We start from the raw sequence: 15,955 nt of genomic DNA on the forward strand, positions 1-15,955 counted from the left end.
GTTGGCTCTTGCCCCGTGCCCTGCTCTGCTTTAGAGCTGGTTCCTGATTTCCAGCCTCAACTCACTGATGCTCCATGACTCCCCCATGTCTGTCCTTGTCCAGTGCTGTCTGTCAGCGTCGCGCTGCTGTTGGTCCCTCCTCGGTGCACTGCACAGGCCTGGCCTGGCTCTCTCACTGACACTCTTTACTTTGGATTGTGTGGAGGCAATAAGTGCTTTCACAGAAACACATCTCCTTCTGCCACGTGCCTCTCCTAGAGATCCTGAGCTGTGGCAAACTCAGGCTTAGTGCAGAGTTAGGTGCCTCTACCACTGTGCTATCGATTTCTTGATCAGATGCTTTATGTGGTAGGTTTTATTCCATATATTGCACAATAACTAATTATTGAAATAACATGAAGACCTAATTTCCTGTAGAAGTTAATCATACCATGTCATAGCTCATCATTTACCTTGAAGGTGATTTCAAGCTAGGCTTTCTCCTTTTGTTCAAAACTTACAAGGAGTTCACTGGTTTTTCAGCTGAAGGCAGATTATTTTTATATTTAAGTGATGCCTTGTGTGCCTTTTAGAATTGAAAGGTTCATTTTCCAGAGGCTGTTGAGGTGAACATGCAGGCATCTGGCCTGGGGCTGTAGCAGAAAATAAAGACATTACTTTGCCTATAGAAAGAATTCCCTCTCATGTACTCAGAACAAGTTGGAAACATTTATTTTTATTTCTGTCTCAGACCAGAGAAATAACCAGTAATTCTTTTTGGTCCTTTTTCCGCTTTTCTTTTGCCACAGTTCGTGTCTTTTGCAAAAAATTTTCCTATGTCCACATGCAGCTTACTGAAACAATTGTTAAGGGAACTTTAAAGATACAGTAGTGATTGCCTGTGAGAGGGGATTTTGAACTAGAAGACTATACTTGAGTTTTGTATACTTTTAAACTTTTTCTTGAATTATAGATGATAAAAGCAATACATTTCACAAGATGTTTAATTATAACTGTTATGTTTGACTACTTTCCTGATGAAGACTGTGATTTTTTTTTCCTTCTATCAGAGCCTTACATTTAAGGAGAAAATGACAAGCCTTAAATTTAAAGAAAAACCTACTGATTTGGAAACCAGAAGCTACAAGTTCTTGCTGCTGTCCTTGGTGAAACTGATCCATGCAGATCCAAAGCTTTTGCTATGTGTAAGTAAATCCTACTGTCATACTGTTCAGTCAGAGTGGAATTTACTTTTGAAGCTACCAAATGAGTAAAAATTAATGGTCACCTGACCATCTAGGACACTTCCTACTCATCTTTTTCTCTGGCTATGATGCTCCTGTGATTTTAAAGGAAAAAGATACTAAGAGACTTTACAGAATCAGAGCAACACAATGAGGGGGAGCATGAAGTTCTGTGACTCTGAAGGGGAAGGTGGGGGAAGGAGAGGGGAATAGAAGAAAATTAAAATAAGGGGGTTGGAAATTAGTCATCATTTCAATGAGTACTGTCTTAGATCTTCCATTTTCTCAGGCCTGTGATGGTTTAATACAAAAATATTCCAGTTCTGTCAGAGACATGATATGCAAGGCGTGTTACGGATTAAAAATAAAACGACAGATTCTCTGAAAGATCCCCAGATCCCCCTAGTTCAGCAGCAGGAGTGCTGCAGGAGCTGTCAGTAGTGTGGTCAAGCAAGGGAAGGCTTTGCAGCTGAGCCTGTGTTGTGTGTTTCCATGCAGAACCCCAGGAAGCAGGGCCCCGACTCGCAGGGCAGCACGGCCGAGCTGATCACGGGGCTGGTGCAGCTGGTGCCGCAGTCCAGCATGCCCGACATCGCCCAGGAGGCCATGGAGGTGAGGGCCACAGCCCGGGGCTGCTGCTGCCACAGCCCCTCCTGCAACACAGAGTCTGTGTCTGTGTGTGTGTGTGTGCAGCATGGCTTTGGGTAGAAATACCAGGGAAAACCTCTGGCTCTGCAGTATGAGCGTGGAGTAAAGACTAAAGTGAAATGCTGTTGACACCGAGTAGCAATGAACTCTTGCTGTTCTATGGAAAATGCTTTTTATATCTTTTGTTGTTCTTAAAGCAGTTAATGAATATGTGACTGCACCTGTTTCTCTGCCTGGGCTCAGGTACTCTGTAAAGTTCTGTCTTTAAGTGAAACTCTCTTTGGCTTTAGGCCTTGCTGGTTCTGCACCAGTTGGACAGCATTGACTTGTGGAATCCCGATGCTCCTATAGAAACATTCTGGGAGATCAGGTATGTAAATTAATATATAAATGTCAGAAATAGCTGTTTTGATTTGTCTTCTCTTGAAATAGCTGTGAGTATTTTGGGAAAGCTTTGCAACAACAGGGAGTTCACGGTCTCTTTGGGCGGGGGGAAAACCCATCACACTTGACACTAATTTGGACCCTTTGGCAGTTTTAACAGAGAGTGTGAGGCCTGACGGGATGTGAAGAAGGAACATCCCTAGATGTGTTCCTTCCAGAGCAGAGTTGACACGTTGTCAGAGCAGTGTAGGTAACTCGTGCTGCCCTGTCTGTGCTGTCTCTGTCCCGGGCAGAGCTGGAGCTCCAGGCCGGGCTGCCCGCGGGGCTTCAGCTGCTCCAGGTCGCGGGCGCTGGGAAGGGTCCCAGGGGAGCTTGGCCTGTCCATGCACACTCTCACCTCTCTGTTGTACTGCTGGAAGCCCAGGGTAGTGTTTGCACAGGGTGTTCATGCTAAGTGCCTATTTCTATGTGAAATGTAGTGTAATACCTTCAGAAGTGTTGGTGTTCCATCAGAAGGCTGATGCTGAATTTCGTTTTACTGCAGTTCACAAATGCTTTTTTATATCTGCAAGAAGCTCACAAGTCATCAGATGCTCAGCAGTACAGAAATCCTCAAGTGGCTGCGAGAGATTCTCATCTGTAGGAATAAATTTCTGCTAAAAAACAAAGTAAGTGAACATTACCATCTCCCTGTTAGGATCATTAACATGAATTGTTCTCTGTTGGTGTCACTTCCTTTATTTACCAGGTTATTTTTGATTGGAAGAGATTTGGTAGCTACTCCTACATGTTCTGTTGTCTGATTTCCTCTCTGCTTTGTGAGGCACCTTGGTTAGAATTGGTACCTAAAGTTAGGTTTGGGATTTTTTTTTCCCTTTAGCTGCACAGGTTGCTCTACTTGCCTAGAAAATGAATGTTTCACATGTGCCTTGTGCCTCTTTGCTTAATACAGGGAAATAGTCCTCAAGGTGAGAGAAAGGGAAGGTAGTTAATGGTAAAATACACATGCTTATGGATGGAGGAAGTTGCCTTTTGGGTCTCAGGTTCTTCTAAGTCCCAGAATTCTGACTTGCTTCTTTCTGATTTTCTTAAAGTATCAAATAATGTATTTCTTAGGAGGAAATATCAGTCTAGGATACCATTAACACAAGGAACTTGATAACACCCTGAGTGCAGCAGTGGAAAAAGTACTGTGTAAATGTCCAAGAGCTTTTTGCCTTCCTCAGATCTATGTCTTTTACTCTTTTAAAGTATCAATTGATAGATTCTTTTCCTCCCCTCTCTTTATAGCAATCAGACAGGAGTTCCTGCCACTTCCTTTTCCTTTATGATGTCTCTGGAAGTGGAACTAGTCAAATTTCTCTTGACCATGAGGAAATGATGCGCTGTGCACCAGGGGCTACCCTGAGGAAAGCGAAGGGCAATTCTTCCATAGTAAGTAATACATGCTGATAGTTCATTTTAACACTTGAGAAAAACCCTGTGGGCAAGTAGAAATTAAATTACTTTTAGAGTTAATGTGCTGGTTAACGATGATGTTTCAGACTTTACAAAGTAACATTTTTTCAGTTAAAACGTTGGCGGATATTTTTTGATTAAGATAGCAAACAGCATTGTGACAGCATATATGAGCTCTGATCCTTTTTAGGATGGCTCATTCCTACTAGAACAAAAGCAGTTTCAAACCCAGTTTGGCCAGGGCTGAATTGTCACAAGCAATGTTCCCCAACTGGGAATTGTGTTTCCCAGGAGAGCACTGCAGGCTGCAGCGGAACCCCCATCTGCCGCCAGGCCCAGACCAAGCTGGAAGTGGCCTTGTACATGTTCCTGTGGAGCCCAGACATCGAGGCTGTCCTGGTGGCCATGTCCTGCTTCCGTCACCTCTGTGAGGAGGCCGACATCAGATGTGGAGTAGATGAGGTCTCGGTGCATAATTTTTTGCCAAACTACAACACTTTCATGGAGTTTGCATCTGTGAGCAACATGATGTCAACAGGTAAGAGTCATGAGTCAGTTAAAGTAATTTTGTACCTGGACAAAAGACTGTTACTTGTGTTTGAGTTCTTTAAACAGGTCGAGGTTCTTGATTTCATGCTGCTCTGGCTTTTCCTGGAATGTCTTAAGTTATTAGAATTTCTAGAAAGTGTAAGGAATTTGGGTGACTGAGCTCAGGAGGATTTTACAATTGTGTAACAAGAAGCTACCTTTCTGAAGACTTTTAGGGGGTTATGTTCCTCTTAATTCAATAATTACTTTCAAAGATCACAAATTTGATGTAGGTGGATTTTCAAAAATTTGGTTCAATGTTCTGTGCCCTTTGCAGGGAGAGCAGCTCTTCAGAAGAGAGTGATGGCGTTATTGAGGCGCATTGAACACCCCACTGCAGGCAACACAGAGGTGAGCTAACTTCTCACTTCACATGCTCTGTGTGCACATTAAAAGAACAAACACAGAAATATTGTTGCTACAAGTAGTTTTGAAGTTAAATCTTGATATATCTTATCTTCTTTCAGGCCTGGGAGGATACACATGCAAAATGGGAACAAGCTACAAAACTAATCCTTAACTATCCAAAGACCAAAATGGAAGATGGGCAGGTGACTATGAATTTTTCCATTGGTTCAACATTTTGAAATTCAAAACAAGTCTTTAGGCTTACGTATTTTAAGGCATTTGAGTTCTAACTCAGCGAACGACCTCTGTGCCCAGGTGACCGAGAGCCTGCACAAGACGATCGTGAAGCGGCGGATGTCGCACGTCAGCGGCGGCGGCTCCATCGACCTGTCGGACACGGAGTCGCTGCAGGAGTGGATCAACATGACGGGGTTCCTGTGTGCCCTGGGCGGGGTGTGCCTGCAGCACCGCAGCAGCGCGGGGCTGGCCACCTACAGCCCCCCCATGGGCCCCCTCAACGAGCGCAAGGGCTCCATGATCTCCATGGTCTCCACCGAGGGCAGCGTGGAGACCCCGGTCAGCAAATTCATCGACCGCCTGCTCACCCTCATGGTCTGCAACCACGAGAAGGTGGGGCTGCAGATCCGCACCAACATCAAAGACCTGGTGGGGCTGGAGCTCAGTCCAGCGCTCTATCCCATGCTCTTCAACAAACTGAAGAATACCATCAGCAAGTTCTTTGATTCTCAAGGACAGGTGATTCACAGTTGTGTGATATTATTCACATTTGTGTCAGTCCTGTCTTTCCCCTGGGTGATGAAATGGATCCCTGTTTGTGTTCTGTGCACAGCCCCTGTGAGCAGAGTGATCATCACAGCACATGTTAATGATTACTGTGGTTGTGATTCCAGGCTGTATTTAACATTCTTGAGTAGTGAACTCTTGAGTGCAGAATCTGTGAGAGTCTTTGTGGAATCCTTATGGCTGGCAGTGTTCACATATTGAATTGTGACATGTACTGGAATTCTGTTGGCTTGGTGGTAACTAGAAAAATGCTTGTCCATGAGATTTTTGAAATCTTGCAGTATATTTGGCAAATACCCTCTCTTTGGTTTTATGTGTTAAAAATTAACCAGAAATTTTCATCCTGTAGGTCTTGTTAACTGACACCAACACACAATTTGTAGAGCAAACCATTGCTATAATGAAGAATTTGCTTGACAATCACACAGAAGGGAGCTCAGAACACCTTGGCCAAGCGAGCATTGAGACAATGATGCTGAATCTGGTTAGGTAAGGAGCCCTCTTGACCTTCCTATACACAGGCATTATGTTTTAGAAGTGAGTTGGAGCCTTCTAGTTTATATCTTTCCTGCTTGTGTCCATGGAGAAGCAGCAGCTGATTTTCTGCTCCTCCTTATGGTTCTGACAGCTTCAGTAATTGTGGAAGTTGTGTAGCATAAAGTGCATTGCTGAAGAGTGACTGTTTTGTTTTAAAGACCTGACCATTCCATAGCTTGGCCCTACTGCCATAGGCATTCCTGGTTACTTTTCTGTACATTGATGTTAGTGGTTAAAAACCAGCTGAAGGGCAGATTTCTGTTTCAGTTTTACACTGATAGAAAATTTTGGCCAGAAGAAATTTGCTGCTGATGCAGAGGATTACTTGGGGCAGAGGAGTGAAGTAGCATCAAGTATTTAATTAATCCTTTTTGCTTTTTTCTTCAGGTACGTGCGTGTGCTTGGAAATCTGGTACATGCCATTCAAATAAAAACAAAGCTCTGTCAGTTGGTAGAAGTAATGATGGAGAGGAGAGATGACCTTTCATTTTGTCAAGAAATGAAATTTAGGTAAGGGTGGCATTACCTAACTGGTAGGGTAGAGTACTGTGGGCAAGTGTAGTTTTCTCTGGTTAGGTGGTTAAAAAAGAAATCAAAGCCCTGTCACAGCAGTGTTCCTGCTGCAGCGAGAGCTCCCTTGTCTCTTTTCAGAATGATTATGAGCCTGGTGCTGCATCTAAGTATTACTTAGTTTGTGGTGATAGTGAACACTTGTAACAATTTAATGTGTGATACAGACTGGTGGAAAAACCCCAACAAAGCTTAAACAATCTATTTATGTGTAACAGGAACAAAATGGTGGAATATTTGACAGACTGGGTAATGGGAACATCTAATCAAGCAACAGATGAGGATGTGAAATGCTTGACAAGGTAAGGGGCACTCTTCACTGTAACAGCATTTGATTGCAGGTAGAGCTATAAGTAAAAGTGACTTGTATTTGTTACATTTTATTTTTCAGAGATTTGGACCAGGCAAGTATGGAAGCAGTGGTCTCTCTTCTTGCTGGGCTTCCACTCCAGCCTGAAGAAGGAGATGGTGTTGAGTTGATGGAAGCAAAATCTCAATTATTTCTCAAGTAAATAGTGACTTTTAACTGTTTCTCTATACAATCACTCTGAAGAGAAGCCCTATATGACCTTTATTACAAACTATGCTTTTCTTCCAGCAGAAATAATTTTATTATCCCAAGAGGAATTACCTCTTTGGCCTATTTAAAAATCTCTGCTTTGTAGGTTTATGGAAACATTTTCATTTAAAAAATAACTAGAAAATTTGGCTTTGTTTCTGCTTAATGCAGGTGTGTGTTTCAGTCATGGCAAGGATTAGCTCGGTTTGATACTGTATTTTATTTACTTTTGTCCACAAAACTTAAACTCTCTTTGAAGAGATTTATTGATAGATGCACACCAGTGTTGGGGAGAATGGGCACACCGGGTTTGGGACAAAGGGAGGTTGTTGGAGCACAGTTAAGGTTTGGGCTGTGCCATGAGGAGGCTCCTTGGGGCAGGTTGAGGTTTTGGGCAGGTTTGTTGTGTGATTGCTGCTGTGGGTGAGGTTTTGGGGGGGTTTGTTATGTGTTGGCTCCCATGGGTGAGGATTTGGGGGGTCATTGTGCCTTGGCTCCCATGGGTGAGCTTTGGGAGGTTGGTTGTGCCTTGGCTGCCATGGTTGAGCTTTGGGAGGTTGGTTGTGCCTTGGCTGCCATGGGTGAGGATTTTGAGGGGTCGTTGTGCCTTGGCTGCCATGGGTGAGCTTTGGGAGGTTGGTTGTGCGTTGGCTGCCATGGGCGAGCTTTGGGGGGTTGTTGTGCCTTGGCTGCCATGGGTGAGCGTTGCGAGGTTGGTTGTGCCTTGGCTGCCATGAGTGAGGATTTGGGGGTTGTTGTGCACTGGCTCCCATGAGTGAGCTTTGGGGGGTTGGTTGTGCTCTGGCTCCCATGAGTGAGCGTTGCGAGGTTGGTTGTGCACTGGCTCCCATGAGTGAGTTTTGGGGGGTTGGTTGTGCGTTGGCTCCCATGGGTGAGGATTTTGAGGGATCATTGTGCCTTGGCTGCCATGAGTGAGCTTTGGGAGGTTGGTTGTGCCTTGGCTCCCGGCACAGGGCGCACGTGACCCTGAGGCCTGTCCCCAGGTACTTCACGCTGTTCATGAACCTGCTGAACGACTGCAGCGAGGCGGAGGAGGAGGGCGCGGCGGCGGGCGGGCGCAAGCGCGGCATGTCGCGCCGGCTGGCGTCGCTGCGGCACTGCACCGTGCTGGCCATGTCCAACCTGCTCAACGCCAACGTGGACAGCGGCCTCATGCACTCCATAGGTAACGCCCCACCCGCCTGCTGCCCACCCCCTGCTCCTGCATCCCCCTCACTGCTGCTGGCTCTCTCCCCCAGGCTTGGGCTATCACAAAGACCTCCAGACCAGAGCCACCTTTATGGAAGTCCTCACCAAGATCCTGCAGCAGGGGACGGAGTTCGATACCTTGGCAGAAACAGTGCTAGCAGATCGCTTTGAGAGATTGGTGGAGCTGGTTACAATGATGGGTGACCAGGGGGAGCTTCCTATTGCTATGGCTTTAGCCAATGTGGTGCCTTGTTCTCAGTGGGTAAGTTAGTTTTATTTCCTACATTTTGTTAAAATAATAAGGCGTGAAACAAAAAGTGCCACAACAGTCTGGTACAGAGAGAATAGAGCTGCCACTGACACTAGCTAGCCTTTCTTTGTGTGTTCTTAAAAATGTACTGAATCTGAGATCAGATCTTGGATTTTAGTTAATGTCTAGGAACGATTTATATACAGTTATATTAATAAATGCATCTGGGCTGGTTATTTATTACAGGTGGTGTGTGCTGTGATGCAGACACACAGAATTGTATTTGCTCTTCTAGGTTTTAGCAAGATGAGTTGGGCTTTGTTACACAGCAGAGTAACTGCTTGTCTGTCTGGATAACCATTATGAACTTGTAGGGCTGGATATCCTGAGGCCGATTTTTAGACAAGCAGTAGCATAGGAAACATTTGCAGAGAGATTGTTTTTGTGTAATTTGATATTTACCTGCCAGAGCCCATAGCAGACATAAAGCTTTATTGCCAACTGCTGGGTGGTTTTGTCATGGTGCTGGGGTTTCATACTTGCCTTGGCTCCCTGCGAGTCAGATTAACTCTTCCTCCTCCCTTTAAGGATGAGCTGGCTCGTGTCCTGGTCACACTCTTTGATTCCCGGCACCTGCTCTACCAGCTCCTCTGGAATATGTTCTCAAAGGAGGTCGAGTTGGCAGACTCCATGCAGACACTCTTCCGAGGAAACAGCTTAGCCAGTAAAATAATGACTTTCTGTTTTAAGGTACATAATCTCTTTTTTTTTTTCCTCTGGTACAGATGTCTTCAACAGCAGGAAAAGTTTAGTAATATGAAAATACAAAGCTGCTTATCTGTGGGGTTAAGCACTTGAGTAATGGGATTACATTAGATACAGGCCATACAGATTTGGATCTCAGTTTGAGTTAGTCTCAGCTAACTTAAGTTAGTTTAAGGAGTTAAGTTTAGGGAGTTTTCTTTTTGTGTTTTAACATTTCATGAAGTGAATCTTGTAGAACACTTATGCTCAGGCCCTTAAAAAGTAGGTATCCCTCTGGCACTAAACTTTTGCCTTTCTGACTGGTTCAATTGTATGAGTGATTCTGGGCCAGTGCCAGCTGGAGGACTCTTCCTGCTAAATTCCGAGGTCTTGTTTGTGCTCCCATTTCAGTTTAAAAAGTTGTGTACAAACAGAGGTGAAGTGTGGAGTCAGTGCTCTAAGAAAGAATGTCTGCTGGTCAGCGTAGTTGTTATTTTTCTCTAATTGGAAATTAATTAAAATACCTGTAGAAATTGGTCTTGGTTGTGTTCCAGAGGTGAGACTATAATGCACAAACCCGAGTTTTACAGGAATTTGGCTTATGCCAAAACAGCCCAAGTGTTTTCAGGCTGTAGAAAGCTTCCAGAACTTTGCAGCATTCCTGTGTCAATCCGGGCTCTGTCCCTGTTCCCCTGCACACAGGTCTATGGTGCTACATATTTGCAGAAGCTGTTGGAACCCTTGCTGCGGACTGTGATCACATCCCCGGAGTGGCAGCATGTCAGCTTCGAGGTGGATCCAACAAGGTTTGAGATTCAGGGCGAGCAGCAAATGTATTTATTTGTAAACATGATTCCCACTCATTGTCTGTAATAGGATTCCTTTTTCCTTGTTGCAGATATTTCTCTCATGCTTCATACTGTTGTACCTCTCACTTTTCCAGACACATTCATTGTGTCTGCAGCCCTCTTGCTCTGTTGCTTTAAATTATTTCTAACCCTTAGAAAAACCAAAAGTATTCATCTCTTTAGTAGCTTATCCAAAGATAGGCCTTCTAATGAATGCTTTAACCATCAACTGTGTCTACCTCAAAATTCCTTTCAGATAAACCATCATGAACTGATAATGCAATTTTCAGTTGGAATTGTGCACGCATGTGTTTGGATGAAATGGTCTGAGAGAATGCCACCTTCAGCTGAGCTGTTTGTTCATTACTGAGTTTTACATGGCCTTTTATTTGTACCTTATGTGGTTTAAAATAACGATGGAAATTTTTGTGTAAAAGATCCCAAGTATTTCCATAAGAAAAAGGGGAAATGAGGTTCTTACCAAGGATGTAAGTGCAGCTTGTGTTGTGTTTGATGGCTGGTCATACATGTGTGGGTCTGTTTCAGGCTGGAGCCCACAGAAAGCCTTGAAGAAAACCAGAGGAGTCTCTTGCAAATGACAGACAAGTTTTTTCAGGCAATCATTAATTCCTCCTCGGAGTTCCCACCCCAGCTGCGCAGTGTGTGCCATTGTTTATACCAGGTATGCCTGCAGTGCTTGCCTGCCCCTAAGCTTGGGGTTGGTTTGTGAAATTCCAGCACTTTGGAGCTTGGTGCTAGACACAGGGGCATCTCTAAAGGCTCTTTGGATGTTTGATAAGTAACACCAGTGTGATCACTGGGGTAAGGGGTGTTTTAAGGCTTGTGTTTGCAGCCAGGAGGTGACTGAAGGTGCCCAGGTTCCCTGACCTCCATCCCCAGCTCCTCTGCTCTGTCCTGTGGCTGCTGAGCCCAGTGTCCTGCTGGATCTCCTTGTGTGTTTCTGATGGATTCAGCTGCTGCTAAAAATCTGAGTAAGAGTTCCCTTGGGGCTCAGTGGGAATACAGTTTCCAGTGCAGTTGGAGCATGTCACAGAAATGCTGTGCCTGGTGGAATATTGGAGCTGTGGTCTCAGTGAGGTGCTCTGGAAGAGCTACTTCTGCTCTTTCAGCCAAAGTCTGTATTCAGGTCTAAGGCAAAGCCAAGAAAATGGATTTTCTGACCTGTATGAACTAATGATGAGTAACTAAAATCCTGTCACATTTGCACAGGAGATGCTGGGGTGATCAGGGCAGCTGCTGCAATCCCCAGAGCTTGGGAGTGAGAACAGGGAATGTGTGTTGGGACTGTTGTGGTCTGGGGTTGTTCCTGTGAGCCCTTGCACTGAAGCATGTGTGCAGATGCTGAGCCTTGTTCCTCACTGAGAGCTCTGTAACAGCCTCTGAAGGCTTTTGGTTTCTCTTCCTGACAGTGGCTGTGTTTGGCTTGGTGGCAAAGTGACTTTGGGGTTTTTTGATTTGTTTGGGTTTTGTAATCAGGAAATGAAGTGGGCAGATTGGTCTCCTTCATGGCCACAGTGTCACAGACATCAACTAGAAGAGTATTTGAGTGTTACTGAAAATATCACACACAGCCTTGGTTGTTTCCTCTGTTATTGGATGTTGCATTCTCCCACACCTCATCCCAGAACTGGGTTCATATGCTGTTTCCAGGATGTGTCAGATTATTGCCATTTCAGTGCTCCATTGGTAGCAATTATTTCTGTGCAAACCATTGGTAATTCCTTCATGAAATGGAATTTTAAAAATGTGCTCACCAGCAGCCATTCCCACAGATTCTTCTATGGAAGCCTTTCCAAGTGTGTTGGCTTTATTCTTGCCTTTCCTGTCTGTGGTAATAAGGGTAATTTGTTCCCAAAAGAGATTATTTACTGGCAGATATACAAGTGGTATTAACTGATATTTAGCTTCAATATTTACTACTTTAACTGTTTCTAGTAGCAACTAGATTTCTGTACAAGTGTTTGACTAACACTATTTGTGATGAAGATTTTGTACTTAAAATTTCAGGGAGTTTTGAGGTCTAGCCTTTATCTGAAAGAAAGTACAACCAGGATCTGATGTGGGGGCATTAATCCATTTTTATTGTAAGAACCAAATAGGTGATTTTTATAAGATAACTTCCCTTTTAAAAAGGTGAACGTGTTCCATCCCAAGTACTAGTGTGAGAGTAAATTATACCGAATTTTGTGGTGGTATTTTCATGCTTAGAGTGTTAAAGTAACTGTGCAAAGAATGCTCACCAGATGTGTTCTGTAAATGATTAGTAGCTAGTTTTAATCACTGTAGCAAGCTCACAGAAACGGTGTCTTTGGTTGGATATTGGTGTCTTTGCTGGCTGGTGTTTCTGTTTGGGAGCAGAGCCCAGTGAGTGTTTTCCTCTGGGACAGATTCACCTGGCTCCTCACAGGTAATGTATGTTCAGGAGTGTGGGGTGAGAACAGGCATGCTCACAGTAATGCCTGCAGAGCATCTGTGCTGCCTCTTCCATCCAATGCCCACAAACACCTTGGGTTTTTTGTGAAAGCAGGGTGCAAACTCTCCTCTTGCTGCAGTATGCCAGTGAATAGAGAGTGTGTGCAACTGCTCCAGGAGCCACTCATGGAAATGGCCCAGGGAGGGCTGGCAGAGGTGCCGGTGGTTAAATGTCCCCAGGTCCTGCCCAGGTTCAGTTCAGCGTGCTTAGCAGAGGGTTTTCCTGGCTGTGCTGGGTGGGGTGTTTGCTCTCCATCCTGTTCCATCCTGGGCTCTGGGAGCTCTCAGTGCCAGAGTGACCCTCTGCAGGTCCTGAGTGCTGCAGGCTGCCTGGGACCGGCCCTGGGTGCTGCTGGAGGCTCCCAGGCATGCCCAGCCCTGTCCCAGCTCCCAGGAGTGTTGCTGCCTCTGCCTGGGGAGCAGCACGAGGGCTGGGGCTTTGCTCAGGGCTGCTGCAGTAAAACAGAACTGGGGCCTTCGTGGTGGGTCCCTCTGCATCTCAGTGAAATGCAGAAATAAGCACAAGCAAGTCAGATCTCTTGACTTGGAAATCTCTAATAAATTAACTGTAGGCTGTAGCTTCTTTCTTCCTTTGTCCAGAGAGTGTTTTATGGCAGTTACCTCTCACAGTGTAATAACCCTGATGGTTCACAGGTCTAACCAAATTGAAGGACACACAGAGAAACATTGGGAAGATTTGAAACTCTAAATTTAATTTAAAAAGCAATATGTGTTTCAAAGGTATAACACTACTATTTGTACTGTTGAAATTATTTGGGGATGGTAAAATACATTTGAAAGCTGAATACACCATTTAAGGCCCAAGATTGTGTATCATGAGCACATTGATGTGGTTTGACTTTTAATCTAGCCAGAAATAGTAGAAATGATTGAAATTCAACATTTGCTTGTTTTGTATTTAGTGCTTTGTAAATAAGATGTAATAAAACTGTGGAATAAAAACTCCATCATCAGTCTTTAGTTTATATATTTCATTTTCTGTTGGTTATGTTTGTTACATTTTACTGTGTAATTTATGTACAAGTCAACATTGGTTTTTTGTTGCTGTATGTAGTTGGTGCTGTGACTTGTTTGTGCTCATCTCTGTTCTGTAGGCAACTTGCCACTCTCTACTGAATAAAGCTACCGTAAAAGAAAAAAAGGAAAACAAAAAATCAGTAAGTTTGGAGACCTTTTTATTAGCCATTTCTTTCAAAGCACAACAGAAATCTTTTGCTGTTTGTTCAAAATATCTTCACTTCAGTCTATTTGACCTCACTGTAAAATCATTCTACTAATTCTGGCACAAAATAGCTTTCATTTCAATTAACACTGGAATTAAGTTAGATTTAAAATATTCTCTGTGTGCCTATTTGAGTAAATGAGACATTTTTAACATTACTGCTTAGTATTTAATATTCTGACTCTTCTAGTCTTGCCACCATCTTCAAATTAAAAAATTGTGGAAGAAAAATGTTTCCTTTGGTTTTGAGAAAAATCTGGGTCTGTTGAGCTGCTTTAACACTCTGGCAGATAACCTGAGCTTGCATCCTGGGCAAAGAACAATTAATATTTGTGGGGTACTCGAAAGAGGCTCGTGGGACTTGTTTCTGACACATTTTCTGTTTCCTTTGTGATTAAGTGAGAAAACCCCAGTTTTAGCACTTGTATTCTTTCCTGAGAAAAGCAAATTTTCCATTTTAAGTAACTTGCTGTGTTAGGGTTTAGATCTGTGGGTTGCTTCAGAGCATTGTCTATAAAAGTTCAGACTTACTCTTTTCTTCGGCAGTGACCTCAAAATATAAAGTATGAATCAACCAGAATGGAAATCTAGACTTTTATTAAATACTGTTATTTTTCCTGTAACTGAGCAGAATAGTAATAATGTTTAAAATGCAAAAGTTGTGGGTAAGCCAGTATTTTACAAGAAAATACCAGTAATTGCATCACAAGGTAACTGACTGGAGTTGCTAATGAGCCAAAGTGATTCTTGGTGTATTTTGTACTAATGGCTTTGTCTGGTTTGAGCAGCATGATTTGAGATTGCATTAGTTATGTTTTGAAGTATTTTACTAAACTGGGATTTGTTTGGAGTTTTTTAATTTTAAACTATACAGGATAATATCAAGTTTGCTAATTTTATTCTGTGGAAAGGAAGAATCTGGCTCCTTTTGATTAACCATTGTTACTTGTTACAGTATACACATAAGGATATTGATGTTTTATAGAACCACATGTTGAATATCTAAGAACTTCATTTTTGTCAGGAAGCTTTGTCTTTAACTTTTCAAAGTTAAATCAAAGATATCCAAAGAACAACTCTCCTTTCAGTAATGCACAGTTGATTTCCTAAAAGTAAAGAGATTTCTTGGGGATTATTTTTTTCCTGGATGGCAAAGGACAATATTTTAAATCTGCTCAGTGGTTTTATACAGCGTATGTGTAGGCAGAGGAGTGCACTGGCCACTCAGCTCTGGCTCTTTCTGTCCTGCTGTGGAAAGATGATGGTTCTGAAGGGTATTTCTGCAAATAGCTCCTCTTCACAAATTGAAAGTTACTCCTGAAGCTGTAGAACACAGTGTTATTGCTGGAGAGGCTCGTGGCTCAGCTGTGCAGTTACAAACACACAGATCAAAGACCCGGTGGGTGGAAGGTGTCCCCTGCCCTGGGGCAGGGCACTGCACACCTGAGGCACCTGTGGGGTCCCTCCAGGGGCAGGGCCCTGCATGGGGTCAGCTCTGAGGCATGGCCAGGAGCTCTGGGACCCGTGTCCCTGCCACGAGAGCAGTGCAGCAGCTGAGGGAGAGCAGCTGCTGTCTGAGGGCCCCACTCCTTTCCCTCTTGTTCTGGTTCTCTGGGATGCAAGAGAGTCCTGCCCCGGCGTGCTGCGCATGGTCGGTGTGGAAGGAATGCTTGGCTTGGCTCGCCATGCGGGGCTTTGGGCAGCCCTGCCCCGTGCTAAGCGCAGGCCTGTTGTGTGTGCTTGTCCGTGCACAGGTGGTGAGCCAGCGCTTCCCCCAGAACAGCATCGGCGCCGTGGGCAGCGCCATGTTCCTGCGCTTCATCAACCCCGCCATCGTGTCCCCGTACGAGGCGGGCATCCTGGACAAGAAACCCCCGCCCCGCATCGAGCGCGGCCTCAAGCTCATGTCCAAGGTGAACCCACAGCCTGCCCGCCTGCCCTGGGTTCTGTGTGCCTGCTTCAGTGCTGCTCTTTGACCGCTGTGAGAAATGGGGGAACGTGGAGGTTTTTGTAGCAGCCATCCCGTTTATTGACAGTGCAGTGTCTGTG

General features: G+C 44.3%; 1 protein-coding gene across 3 annotated transcripts in view; it reads left to right on the plus strand.

The window, feature by feature from the left end:
- The window catches only part of NF1 (neurofibromin 1), a 73,994-nt gene that overhangs the window by 17,353 nt on the left and 40,686 nt on the right, over nt 1–15,955 (plus strand). For 2 of the 3 annotated variants that reach the window (XM_071447982.1, XM_071447980.1), the window contains exons 13-32: nt 1,050–1,184; nt 1,722–1,835; nt 2,162–2,241; nt 2,800–2,923; nt 3,546–3,689; nt 4,005–4,251; nt 4,579–4,652; nt 4,769–4,852; nt 4,965–5,405; nt 5,803–5,942; nt 6,378–6,500; nt 6,779–6,862; nt 6,952–7,068; nt 8,124–8,305; nt 8,379–8,590; nt 9,167–9,328; nt 10,025–10,128; nt 10,717–10,852; nt 13,779–13,841; nt 15,661–15,819. In XM_071447982.1, the coding sequence (XP_071304083.1) occupies nt 1,050–1,184; nt 1,722–1,835; nt 2,162–2,241; nt 2,800–2,923; nt 3,546–3,689; nt 4,005–4,251; nt 4,579–4,652; nt 4,769–4,852; nt 4,965–5,405; nt 5,803–5,942; nt 6,378–6,500; nt 6,779–6,862; nt 6,952–7,068; nt 8,124–8,305; nt 8,379–8,590; nt 9,167–9,328; nt 10,025–10,128; nt 10,717–10,852; nt 13,779–13,841; nt 15,661–15,819 (2,925 nt within the window). The remainder of the gene's footprint in view (nt 1–1,049; nt 1,185–1,721; nt 1,836–2,161; nt 2,242–2,799; nt 2,924–3,545; nt 3,690–4,004; nt 4,252–4,578; nt 4,653–4,768; nt 4,853–4,964; nt 5,406–5,802; nt 5,943–6,377; nt 6,501–6,778; nt 6,863–6,951; nt 7,069–8,123; nt 8,306–8,378; nt 8,591–9,166; nt 9,329–10,024; nt 10,129–10,716; nt 10,853–13,778; nt 13,842–15,660; nt 15,820–15,955) is intronic. The other variant, XM_071447981.1, reaches the window with a different exon arrangement.

Source organism: Agelaius tricolor, unplaced genomic scaffold, assembly GCF_023055355.1.
Source record: "Agelaius tricolor isolate 1412-34295 unplaced genomic scaffold, bAgeTri1.0.p SCAF_25, whole genome shotgun sequence".
Classification (NCBI taxonomy): domain Eukaryota; kingdom Metazoa; phylum Chordata; class Aves; order Passeriformes; family Icteridae; genus Agelaius; species Agelaius tricolor.